Raw genomic sequence first — 12,266 nt, 5'->3', positions numbered from 1 at the left:
TCTGGCATTGAGCTTGAGGCCATGGCTCTGACACCAGGCATCTGTCTCAGCGAGGCCCTTCTGTAGGATGTCCACATCATTTAAGGACTTGACTATGGCTCCTAGTTTGCAGTCATCTGTGAACTTCGTTAACCAGAGGCTTTCTGTGTTAGCCTGTACTTCAGAGAAGTAGATACCAAACAGGAGAGGTCCCAGGACAGAACCCTGTGGTACTCCACTTGTCACTGCTTTGAGGTCAGATTTGGAGTCTGCAACTTTTACAGTGTGGGTTCGGTCAGTGAGCCAGTTGGCAATCCATCTTGTGACGTAGGGATTTATACCTAGTTTATTGAGTTTAGCTATAATTCCAGAATGGGGGATGGTGTCGAAAGCCTTGGTGAGGTCAAGATAGGCTGTGTGAACCACCTTACCCACATCTATGGCTTTGTTGACTGCCTCAAAGAAGTCAATCAGGTTCAGGAGGCATGATTTGCCTTTCACAAACCCGAACTGGGTGAGATCCAGAGTTTGGAGGTTACCAATGTCTTTGTTTATGAGTTCCATGTTGTAAGTTGTAACAATTATAGGCCTCTCATTGGAGGTGAACATAATCTCTGTTGTATGAGCTGTAAGCTATACACTTTCATATATTCCAGACAATTCACTTTACCAATTAGTTTCCTGTTCTAGACAGTAACCTGTGAAGAAAAGTAAAACTGTGCATTCCTACAACTACTGACCTGTATACTAAATGCATTCTAATCATCGGAGAAAGACAGTGCAGCCACCATGACCTCTTATTCAGTCACACATATTTGTCCTCACACATATTTAATGATCTAGCAAACTGTCAACATCTTGGAAAGCAATTTAGCAGGAAAATTTAGAAAATGTAGAAATACTCAAAAAATAGTAAAACAAAAAGCAATATCACATACCGAAACATGCACCATTAACTCAAATTCTGTAGCGATGCGTATTAATGAAAAAATAGAACAATACAGGCATCTGAGATGTGACACAAATTAAACAAAGTTTACACTATAAAGTACAAGAAATTCAACTTGAAGTATACCACCTAATCAGATATAGTAAAAGGCATCTGGATTGGTTATAAACAACCTCCTGATGAAAGTAAATGAATAAACCCAACAAACAGAAAGTTGAAGCAGGTTAGGAAGGGACAGAAAGTGAAGAACGTGGGAAGATAAAACAGCAGTCCAGTAACAAAAGAAAATAGCTACGGTAGCCTAACATACACGCACACACGCACACACACTCAAATACAAAAAAACAATTGCAACAGAAAGATTGTCAGATATTGTTTGAACTAAGAGGTAAAGCTTAGGATATAGTATACAAAAATAAACACTGTATGAATAATAAATTCCCATATCCCTGATTTTTAGGAACATCACAGATGTTTCCTCTAAACTTTGCCCTATATTTCATTAAAGTGTTAACTTTGTGACAAAAAGTGAAGGTTGAAGTCTTTACATAATTCTAGGCATTACAATTTCAGACTTCTTGTGCATCAAAAAATGAATAGTAATAAAAAATTCTCAGGAGTGTATTTTCTGTTACCCATCCACTCTTCAAGGATTCTCTTGAAGAGTGTTAGTGAGGGGCTCTGCCTAATGTAGTTAGGAATTTTGTTCCAAAGCATGGGGAGTCTCTGTGACAGGAATCTATCCCTCCAGCATGTTCTATTTATTGTTGTGGCAAGGTTTAGCTCACTAGAGCGAGTGGCTCACAGTGACTTGGATTTCTTTAGGTGGAGCATGTCCATCAATTCTGAGCTGGACATGGCTTTGTAAGTCAGGCAGAGATCACCTCTGAGTAAGCGATATGCCACTGAGTACAGCCGGAGTTTTTCCAGTCGGGCTGCACAGGACATATGTTTGAGGCCAGTAATTCTCTTGGTGAGGTACTTTTGTGGTCTTTCCAGCTGTTGGAAGTGTCTTGTGAGGTACATCCTGAATGGAGCATTGTACTCTATGATGGGTCTGATGAGTGACGAGTAGAGGGCACTATAACCTCTTTATTTCTAGATGTGAACCCTTTAGTAATTAGATGGGCTACATAGAAGGATTTCCTAACTACTTTGGCAATATGATTGATTGTCAAAGGAGAGATTACTATCTACCTGGGTCCCCAGATCTCTTATTACCTGTTCTGTATTAAGGGGGCTGCCACCTATGTGGTAATTCATGGGTGCTTTGTTTTTCCCAAATGGGATGACTATGCATTTTTTGGCATTTATCTTGAGACCATGTCTTTGACACCAGGTGTCTGTCTCAGTAAGGCCCTTTTGGAGAATGTCCGTGTCAGCCAGAGAGTCAATTATGGCTCCCAGTTTGCAGTCATCGGTGAACTTGGTTAGCCAGAGTCCTGTGTTTGCCTGTACTTCTGAGAAGTATATGCGAAGAGTAGGGGTCCCAGGACTGAGCCTTGTGGGACACCACTTGTGATTGGTTTGGAGCCAGACCTGGAGCCCGCTATTCTTACCGTGTGAGTTCTGTCTGTAAGCCAGTTGACAGCCCATCTCGTGACATAGGGGTTTATGTTCAGGGTGGTGAGTTTTTCTATAATCCCCGAATGGGGAATGGTGTCAAAAGCCTTGGTGAGGTCAAGGTAGGCTGCGTGAACCACCTTCCCCTCATCTATGGCCTTGGTGATTGTCTCAAAGAATTCAACCAGGTTTAGTAGGCATGATCTGCCCTTAACAAAGCCAAACTGGATTGGGTCAAGTGTTTGGAGGTTCCCAATGTCTTTGTTAATGAGTTCCATGATGATGCGCTCCATAGCCTTGCAGACCAGGCTAGTCAGGCTTATGAGGCGATAGTTACCAGGGTCAGTTGTGGCCCCTCCTTGTCTTTCAGTTCTTGGTGTTGATACTAGAGTCCTTATTACTGTGAATATTTTTGAGGCTATATTACCTGGAATGACTATTATATGAAGCACTGTTTTACTGATATGTAACTCTCTTCATCTGGACTTATTCATCTCACACAACTCAGGTGAAGTGTTATGTAGTACTAACACATTTTTCTAAACTGGGTTGTGCAATACTTCACAGAAGTTTGAGAGAAGGGTTACTTAATTACTACCCTGAGAATTTCATACCAAAATTATCAGGAGGAGGTATTTTAAACTGAAATACAATCAAAGAACATATAATTATCATACATAAAGTACTATATGTAAAATTCAAATTGCAAAAAATATAGCTGTCCATTTTCCAAGTGTGATTAGACAATTAAGAGTGTGCAAGTTAGAATGTGCAGAGGAACTATTTTATATTAAAATACACTAAACTATATAACAGTCAAACATAAACTACTATTTTCAAAACTCAGACTGTAAAAAAGTTATACATTTTACAACAGCAATAAGACACTCAGAGGTGTATGGTGCAGATATTATATTTTACCATAAATCATATTTTTCGAGCTCATGCCTTGTGTGTGTGTGTGTAATGCCCCAGGTGTACATGGTGGTGGGTAGAGAATAAGGCTTGAACCCTGTACCTTGGGCCCAAGTGGCAAGAGCCTGAATTCCCTACCCACCACCATTTGTAAAAATGCTGCAGGATTTTCACTCATACTTTTCTGTTCCTCATAAAATCTGTGGTTTCTGCATTTGTGTCCTTGTTGCCTGACAGCTACATGTTCTCTGGTTTTATTCTTGGCTGTCTGGAGTGTTTCTCCCTGGACCTCTGCTAAAAATTAGCTTTTTTCAAAGTCAGACTATCCTGGTTAACAAATGTTAAAAATGGAGACATTTCAATATCAGACTTCATATTCTTCAGAAAGTGCATGGTAACAAAAGATAAAAGCTTTTATTCTAGCAAATTTCTAAGTGTACAAGATGGATATTTGAAATGTATTCCTGTGTTTCGGACTGTATTTGGCTTCATCCAGGTTTTGTGCTAGGGTTGAGAGTTATGGTAAGAACTGAATTCATTGAATATGTTTGGGGGCTGTATTCACCCAGTATTGGCTTTGTTCAGGTATTTATTGGCTTCATCCAGGTTTTTTACTAATGTTGAGAGCTATGGTAAGAACTGATTTCACTGAATGTGTTTGGGGGCTATATTCTCTCATTACTGGCTTTGTCCGGGTGTTATTTGCTAAGAGGTTGAGAGCTATGGTGAGAACTGAATTCACTGAATGTTTGGTGGTTGTAGTCACCCATTATTGGCTTTTCAGGTCTTTTGTGCCAAGAGGTTGACAGCTGTGCTATGGTGAGAACTGAATTCACTAAATGGTAAAGTTTCAGTCTTCCTCTTTTACAAAACAGCTGATTTGGCATAGTGGTATGTTGCTTTGACTGTTTTGCACGGGTCCCCTGGGTTCAAGATGTGGCAGTGAAATGTATGGTGGTAACGCAGCATTTTATTCTAGCAACTTTCAAACATTATACAAGCAATGTTTAAAATGTGTCCCTGGTTTTTGGCCTTTTGTCCCCCCCCCCCCAATAAATTTCGGCTTTTTCCAGATTTCTTGTGCTGCAAAGTTCAGAGATACAGCTGAGTGTCGAGTAGATTTTACAAGGAGCTGAGAGCTGCAGGGGAGCAAAAGTTTAGTGCTGCTTATGTTTAGTCTGCTTGCATTGTTAATAGCACAACAGATAGTGTACTTGCTTTAGATGCTGAAGGCTGTGGGTTCTACTCCCACAGTAGGTAAATGCATTGCTTGTGTTGTAAAGGGGGTGGATGCTGCAGTCCTTTTGGCAAAGATGCCTAGTAACTATGAACCAGTTAACAGTTTGCTATCCATTCTCTATTGCGGTATTACTAGCTTTTCATTTTTTTATTGCATGCAACAAAGGCAATTTATTCTTCAAGGGTAACAGGCAGTTTATTTGTAGATTAAACAATGACATATAAAGTGTTTGCTAGCAGCAACCTCTTTATTAGTTACAAATTTCTTCAATGTGGATTTTACTACAGAGATTGTGTATATGTTTTACTGATACTGGTGGACTTGAGTAGACTTTTTATGATGGAAATGTTCTGAATTGGGCAGTTTTGTCATTGGTGGATGCTTTTTGCTTGATTGTTTACTGGAAAAATTTTCAAAACAATAAATTTTAAAATGCCCTTTAACAACTGTACTGTATTGTACAAGGAATATAATGTAATACAGTCAGGAAGGTGTATCAAACAGCATGTGTATGTTATGTTCGAGGGGCCTATGATTTTGAAGACAGCCCAGAGTTAATATTTGCCATTGGTAAAATGCATTTTCTCTGAAAGTGGGTTTCAGTGCTGTTTCAATGCATGAGTTTCAAGGGCAGAGAAGTTTTAATGTTAGTCTATTTTCATTGTGAGACTGCATTGCTTTAACAGATATGTATTAGGGTTTGTGCTGTAAAATGCAAAGTAAAACTTTCAAATGAAATCCTAAATCATCGCAGAAGTAAAGCAGTATGCACATTAGTGTTTATGGTAAATGGGGCAAAATAACCAAGGAATGGGACATTGGAATGGCTGCAGGGGGGGGCTCCATTTGACCATGATTTTGTGTGGGGAGATAGCAAACTCAGACAGCCCCGGTTGAACTATACCTCTCAGTTGTCCATATCTTTGCAGAATGAATAGATATTTGCTGCTTATTTTTGGTTTGTTCCTCATAAAATTTGTGGTTTTCTAGCAAATCATTTAGGAATGAAGCCATTAAATGACAGACATTGAGTTTCAGATGTCATAACCTTCAGAAAAATGCATGCTAATGCAAGACTGTCTTTAAGTTTATACAAGAGCAATTTAGTAGTGTTTGTATGTTCCCCTATATATTTGGCCTTGTTCAGATTTCCTGCATTAAGAGGTTGAGAGGTACGTGCAAATCACTTTGTAGATTAGGAATATCCAAACATCTCAATTGTCCCCAATTCTGGCTCAAAATGTTGCTCTCCCCTAATAATCCCTCCTCCAAAATTGCAATTTTGGAAGAAAATGTGGAGGGTTTACAATTATAACTGTAATGATCAGTTATAGATTACCTTTATTTCAGAAATGCATGTGGATGCCCTTATTTTGTTAGCTGCTTCAAGTTAACTGTTAATATTAAAAAGGTGTCCCTTTTTTGACAGGTATTTTGCATCACATTTTGGTCTGTTTTTCATAAAATTGTGGTTTTCTGGCAAATTAGTGGCAAGTCATTAAAGATTGAAGTTAGAAAATAATGGCAGACATTTGAGTTTCAGATTTTATACCCTTCAGAAAATTTGTACTAATGCAAGATCTACCTGTTCTATTTAAGTTAATAAGAGCAATATTTAAAAATTGGCCTTATTTTTGGGCCTGTGTCCCACTTCTATGTATGGCTTTGTCCAGATTTCTTGCTCTGAAGTTGAGAGGTAGGAGTGTCAGAGCCATCACTGTCAGCCAGAGACATTTCAAATTATGACATACTTATTGCACCCCAGCCCCCATTGTAGTGGCTCGGAATGTGTCCAAGGAAGGCAAGGAGCAGTTATGCAGTGTAAGTGTGCAGGGTATTCCCCCATCCAAGGTAGATCACAAATACGACTGTGGCTTTTGATTTGTCCTTGATTTTGCAAAATGTTCTGGTTTTCTATCAGATTTTTATACTGTTGATTTATGCTTCTTATTATTCAGGAACTGCATGCTGTCACAGTGCCCTGTTCTGTTTAAGTAGCCATGGTTTAATGAACATCAGGTAAGCGTGTCGGAGATTGTAAGATGCAAGTAAGCTTTAGTAAGCTTGTCAGACATTGTAAGATGCAAGTAAGCTTTAGTAAGCATATTGTTAAAGAATTACCAGCATTGCAAGCCTTTTCGTTGTTGCCATGCAGAGAATATTTACATAGCTAGATAATGTATAAGCCTTGGGTATTGAAATGCATATGACAGTATTTGTAATAAAAGGACAGGATTACAGTATTTTTAGAAGCTCATTACATTTTATTGGATACCAGTGTCTTATAGCAGTGTCTGTGTGTTAGTACGCTTGTAGTTGGGTGGCTTTAATGGTATATGGTAAATAAGCATTGCTACCTTACTTAAAAGCCAAGCCCTGCAACAACTAGCTCCACACTGAAGTCAAAACACAATAGCTCTGGTGGGTAAATGTACTCTGTAGTAATCAAAAAAAGGCAAATGTTTGAAATAAATACAGCTTATGTGCAAACACAATAGGTAGTGATGAAACAATGCTCTGCTAAAAATGCTTTAATGCTCCACATTGCTGAGCTGCAATCACTAGCTACCAGGATTTCACCCACTTCAGATCAAGCACGGTGCCGTTCAGTGCAACCTTCCCAGAACTAATTCAAGTCTGACCAGAATTATTTGGTGTGGGTATAAGAGGGAGGTAGCATACCCCTCAGCTGTCCAGATTTTTGCCCCATATTCCTCTTAAAAAGGATTGAAGTTGCTAAATAATGAGACATTTCAGTTTTAGATGTCATGTCATTTAGAAAAATGCATACTAACACAAATCCTGTTACTCTTGCAATTTTCTAAGTTTCTGAGAGCCATATTTATAATCTGTCCCTATTTATTTTAGGCTTTGTCAAGATTTCTTGCACTAAGGGTGAGGCCTTGAGGGGTGTGGTATGTTTGTAAGAGAGAGAAAGTGAAATGCCCAAGTTAGAGTTAGCAGGTGGAATTTATTTTCAAGTGAATTTTCAAGGAACTGTGAGTTTTGAGGGAAATGGAAGTTCACTGCTGCTCATGCCAAGTCTATTTACAATGTGCAACTGTTTTGTTTAGCAAATGGTATCTCTATTGTGGTATAAAGTTGTAAAGCTATGTTAGTAGCACCACAAGTAGAATACTTGCATCTTAATGTAAAGGCTTGAGGTTCTATTCCTACAGCATATACATTTGTATGCTGCAGTCCTCAGGATGTCCTCCTTTGGATGAGATGCCTAATAACTATGAACCTGTTTCAGCTTGTCATCCATTTTCTATTGCAATATACCAGCTTACCATTTTTTTAATTTAACATAGGCAATTTATTCTTTGATGGCAGCAGGCACTGAATTTGTAGATGAAACACTGAAATATACAGTTTTCTAGCAACAACATCTTCATTAGTTTCAGATATCTTTAATGTGGAATTATTCAGATTACTTTTACTTGACAGCGACACTCAAACAAGTGTTGCTGTATAATACAAGGGATATAATTCAATTATATATTATAATTAATACAATCAGGTAAATCAAATAACTTTTGCATGGCCCTAACGGTTTCCAAGGAGCCTATTCCTTGAAAACAGTTCAAAGGTAAATAACCTGCCACTGGCCAGATGCATTTTCTTTGAATGTGGGTTTCAATGCTGTTTCATTGAATGTGAGTTTCAAAAGTAGAGAAGCTTTAATGCCAAGTCTGTTTTCATTGTAAGACTATTGCTTTGTTTAGGTTTAGTAAATGTCTCAGTGTTTGGGCTATAATGTCTGAAATAAAAGTTGTAAATTAAATCCAACTGCCTGTAATCATTGTAGAAGTAAAGCATAAAACAGTATGCACACAGATTTGAACAGTGTCTACAGTAAATGGGGAGAAATAGCCAAGTAATGGGACACTGGAATGGCTGTGTGGGCGGGGCTTGGGGTGGGTGGACTTGGGCTGGGCTGTGTTGGCAGGGGGCGGGGTGAGCTATGTGGGTGGGGCTCTGGGTTTGCACCCCCCTGCAAAAAATCCTGCGGGCTCCCTTGCTGGTCCTCATTGGTTGAAAAAGGTCTGTTGTTAAGAAAGCATGGCGTAATGGTTGTTTAGAGCCCTGAAAATTAGGATGGCAGCAGTGTATCCCTTCTTTTCAAATCTAACCACAGCAGACAACAGCATGATCTCTGCATACAATCTCAGTGCTATACATTGTGTCTATTGATTATTTCACACATCCAACTTGTTGACCTCTGTTTTTGACTGTGGCAATAATGTCACATTATTGTTGCTCTATAACTTTTTTATTTTATTCTAAATGTATTTTGTTTTGGAGCTTTTCTCCCCAGGCCACCACTGAAAAAGGGCTTCTGGCCCAGTCAGACTTTCCCAGTAAACAAATGTAAAATAAATAAAATAAAATAAATAAATACTTCTTAACTGTCCAGCTTTTTCCAGAATGCCCAAATTTTTGCCTGACATTTTGGTCTATTCCTAATAAAACGCACAGTTTTCTGACAAACCACTGTGGGTTGAAGTCACTGAATAATGACATACATTTCAGTTTCCAATTTCATATCTTTGAGAAAATGCATGCTGACATAAATTCCATTATTCTAGCAACTTTCTAAGTTTAAGAGCAATATTTAAAATATGTCCTTATTTTGGGGGTTCTGTCTCCCCATTATTTTAGGCTTTGTCCAGATTTCTTGTACTACGAGGTTGAGAGGTATGCTGAAGTTCCTGAATGTGAACTCGTCTAGGTTATTGTTCAGTGCAGTGAATGTCCGCTATAAAAACTCCCTTACACACATTGCCCAGTAACTTTAGCATTTATTCCTAGATTTCACCTTCCCTCTATCTCTCTTTTTCCCCTTTCCCCACAGTCTTCTTTGTCTTTGTGGTTTATCACTGTATAGTTGTTTGTGTGTGTGTGTGTGTGTGTGTGTGTGTGTGTGTGTGTGTGTGTGTGTGTGTGTGTGTAGCATTTATTCCTAGATTTCACCTTCCCTCTATCTCTCTTTTTCCCCTTTCCCCACAGTCTTCTTTGTCTTTGTGGTTTATCACTGTATAGTTGTTTTTGTGTGTGTGTGTGTGTGTGTGTGTGTGTGTGTGTGTGTGTGTGTGTGTGTGTGTGTGTGTGTGTGTGTGTGTGTTTGTGTGTGTGTGTGTGTGTGTGTGTGTGTGTGTGTGTGTGTGTGTGTGTGTGTGTGTGTGTGTGTGTATGTGTGTGTGTGTGTGTGTGTGTGTGTGTGTGTGTGTGTGTGTGTGTGTGTGTGTGTGTGTGTGTGTGTGTGTGTGTGTGTGTGTGTGTGTGTGTGCGCGCATGGGCTACTCTGCTACTCTGTAGCTGTACATTGCATTCAGCACCAACGTACTATGTCAAACTGCTGCTGGGTAGTGAGACTGATTCCCATTTTGGTACCGGGCATAAGGTTGCTGAGATCACTCATTAGGCTATGCAGCTTGAGGACTCTTGGCTCTCTGAAGTGACTGTTTATATATTTATAAATACAATTCCGATACTATTGGTCTTGTATCACTTAATAATGTAAATATATAGCACTTAGAAAAATGAGATATTAGAAATTATGAATGAAATGAGATACTGTATGTAAGTTATTGTCTCTGCAGATTCTTGGCTTTTGTATGAATCTTTTAAATTTTCCTTTTGACATGTTTTCCATCTCCATACATTTTCTTTGTTTTTCTTTTTATTAGCAGAATCACTTGCAATGAGTCACTGAACTGCATACATCCTATCATTTGGAGACAACAAATGAAACAACATTGCATCTTGATATATATATATATATATATATATATATATATATATATATATATATATACTTTTTAATCTTTGGTGTATTGGTTTATGTATGCATGTCTGGTTATTCAATTGTCATGGCCACAGGCACTTAATATGTGCTGCTGAAATGCAGAACCATAAGAATCCAAGTGATAGATCCACAGAACATGCAATCTAAAAGACACACAAAAATGCCTTTGTCACTTGAAATGCCTTACTATGTCAAGCTATGCCATCTCATATGCAAACATTTATGCACAGATATATGATAAAATAAATAAATAATGACTATAATCAAACTAATATACCATTACTGTGCAGGGACTGAAATAAGTAAATAAGAAACAATAAACTACAAAGCAAAGTGTTCATCTGTGTCTGTGCAGTGCTTTATTGCACTGCAGTATGTTTCTGTCTAAACTAATATAGCCAGAATAGTTACAACATTGACTTAGTATGACATATTCTATTTACTAAAGTCTGCCACAGTGCAGAAAATCAGAACAGTTGCATTTTTGCATATGTTTTCTTAAAAGTGTAATGTATGTTTGAAACCGTGTATATATCTGGAGTATGGAAATAGTTTTAAATAGCTTTAGCGGTGGTGGTGCTACGGTAGCGTTGTCACCTCACAGTAAGACACTGTCTGGTTCGATTCTCAGCTAGAGCATTTTCTGCGTGGAGACATGCGTGAATGGGTGTACCTTCGTTGAAGGTTGTGCGTCAGGCCTGGCAAGCTGGTATGTAAAAATCAACTGCCAATCATTAGCGGACCGGAGTTCTGCTGTGGCGACCCCTAACCGGGAAAAGCCGAAAGACACAAACAAACAATATATATATATATATATATATATATAGAGAGAGAGAGAGACAGAGACAGAGAGAGAAAGAGAGAAAAACCTCAAAGTTGAGTAATTTATTAAACGTTCTTGTTTACTTTTTGCATGTAAAATAGGAATTAGTAACCTATTCCACATCTTTAACTTTGAAAATATATCACCATTGGTGTTACTTTTGTTTAAAACAGGTAAGGTAGTTTCTTTAAAAAAATTACTTCTGGAGGGAAATTAAGGATGCCCTTCAAGATTAGTTTGATTAATTTCACAATTATGCGAACATGGCATTGTTGTGTTAATACTGCTAAAGCTACACTCTAAAGGTGTATCTTATGACTATGTTTGTGTCTTTCGGCTTTTCCCGGTTAGGGGTCACCACAGCGGAACTCCAGTCCGCTAATGATTGGCAGTAGACACATTGCTGATAGTGTGGTTTTGCATCAGTAATTCAGATGTTGAATTTGCTGATTGTGATGTTCCTTTCTGATGCATTCTCATGGCTATGGTTTCTGACTTAATAAGAACTGCATCTTTGGATCCATTATTTTATACAGTTTGTTTCCCATCATATCTTATAAACATTTAACTTATAACAGAAAATAATCCATTTCAAATAATGCACATACCTTACAATCGATATCTGTAGTAAGCTCAGGATGGTAACTGCTGGCACCATAATTTTCAATAATGTCTTCATTCTTTCTCCCATAAAGAAGGAGACTTAGAATAAAGACGATGTTGTTCTACTTTGTGTGTGTTCTACACCTGTTTCTGCCAGACTGGATTGTGTAACAGTCATATATAGCTATATAAGGGTCTACTAACCCCACCTTTAAAACTGATAGCTTCTCATCTGCTTTGAAAGATAAGATGTATTGATGACTCCACCCCTATTTTAAAAGGCTTCCACTAACTTCTTAAAGAAATCTGAAATAGTTCCTGGTTACGTAAACAAAGAAAGCAACAGCATCTAAGACAGAATGTGCTTTGTTCATTCATGGAT

The 12,266-nt window shown here is 38.3% G+C and overlaps 1 protein-coding gene across 2 annotated transcripts in view; it reads right to left on the bottom strand.

Moving 5' to 3' along the window:
- LOC122795620 (CD109 antigen-like) overlaps nt 1–12,029 on the bottom strand; it is a 647,366-nt gene extending 635,337 nt beyond the window's left edge. For both annotated transcript variants that reach the window (XM_044063888.1, XM_044063895.1), the window contains exon 1: nt 11,890–12,029. In XM_044063888.1, coding sequence (XP_043919823.1) covers nt 11,890–11,972 — 83 coding nt within the window. In that variant the 5' untranslated portion in view covers nt 11,973–12,029. The remainder of the gene's footprint in view (nt 1–11,889) is intronic.
- Between the last annotated feature and the right edge of the window lie 237 nt (nt 12,030–12,266).

Source organism: Protopterus annectens, chromosome 1.part0, assembly GCF_019279795.1.
Source record: "Protopterus annectens isolate FY-2018-M chromosome 1.part0, PAN1.0, whole genome shotgun sequence".
Lineage (NCBI taxonomy): Eukaryota > Metazoa > Chordata > Ceratodontiformes > Protopteridae > Protopterus > Protopterus annectens.
The sequence above is the reverse complement of the archived record's forward strand: the minus strand, read 5'-3'. Positions and strand labels throughout refer to the sequence as shown.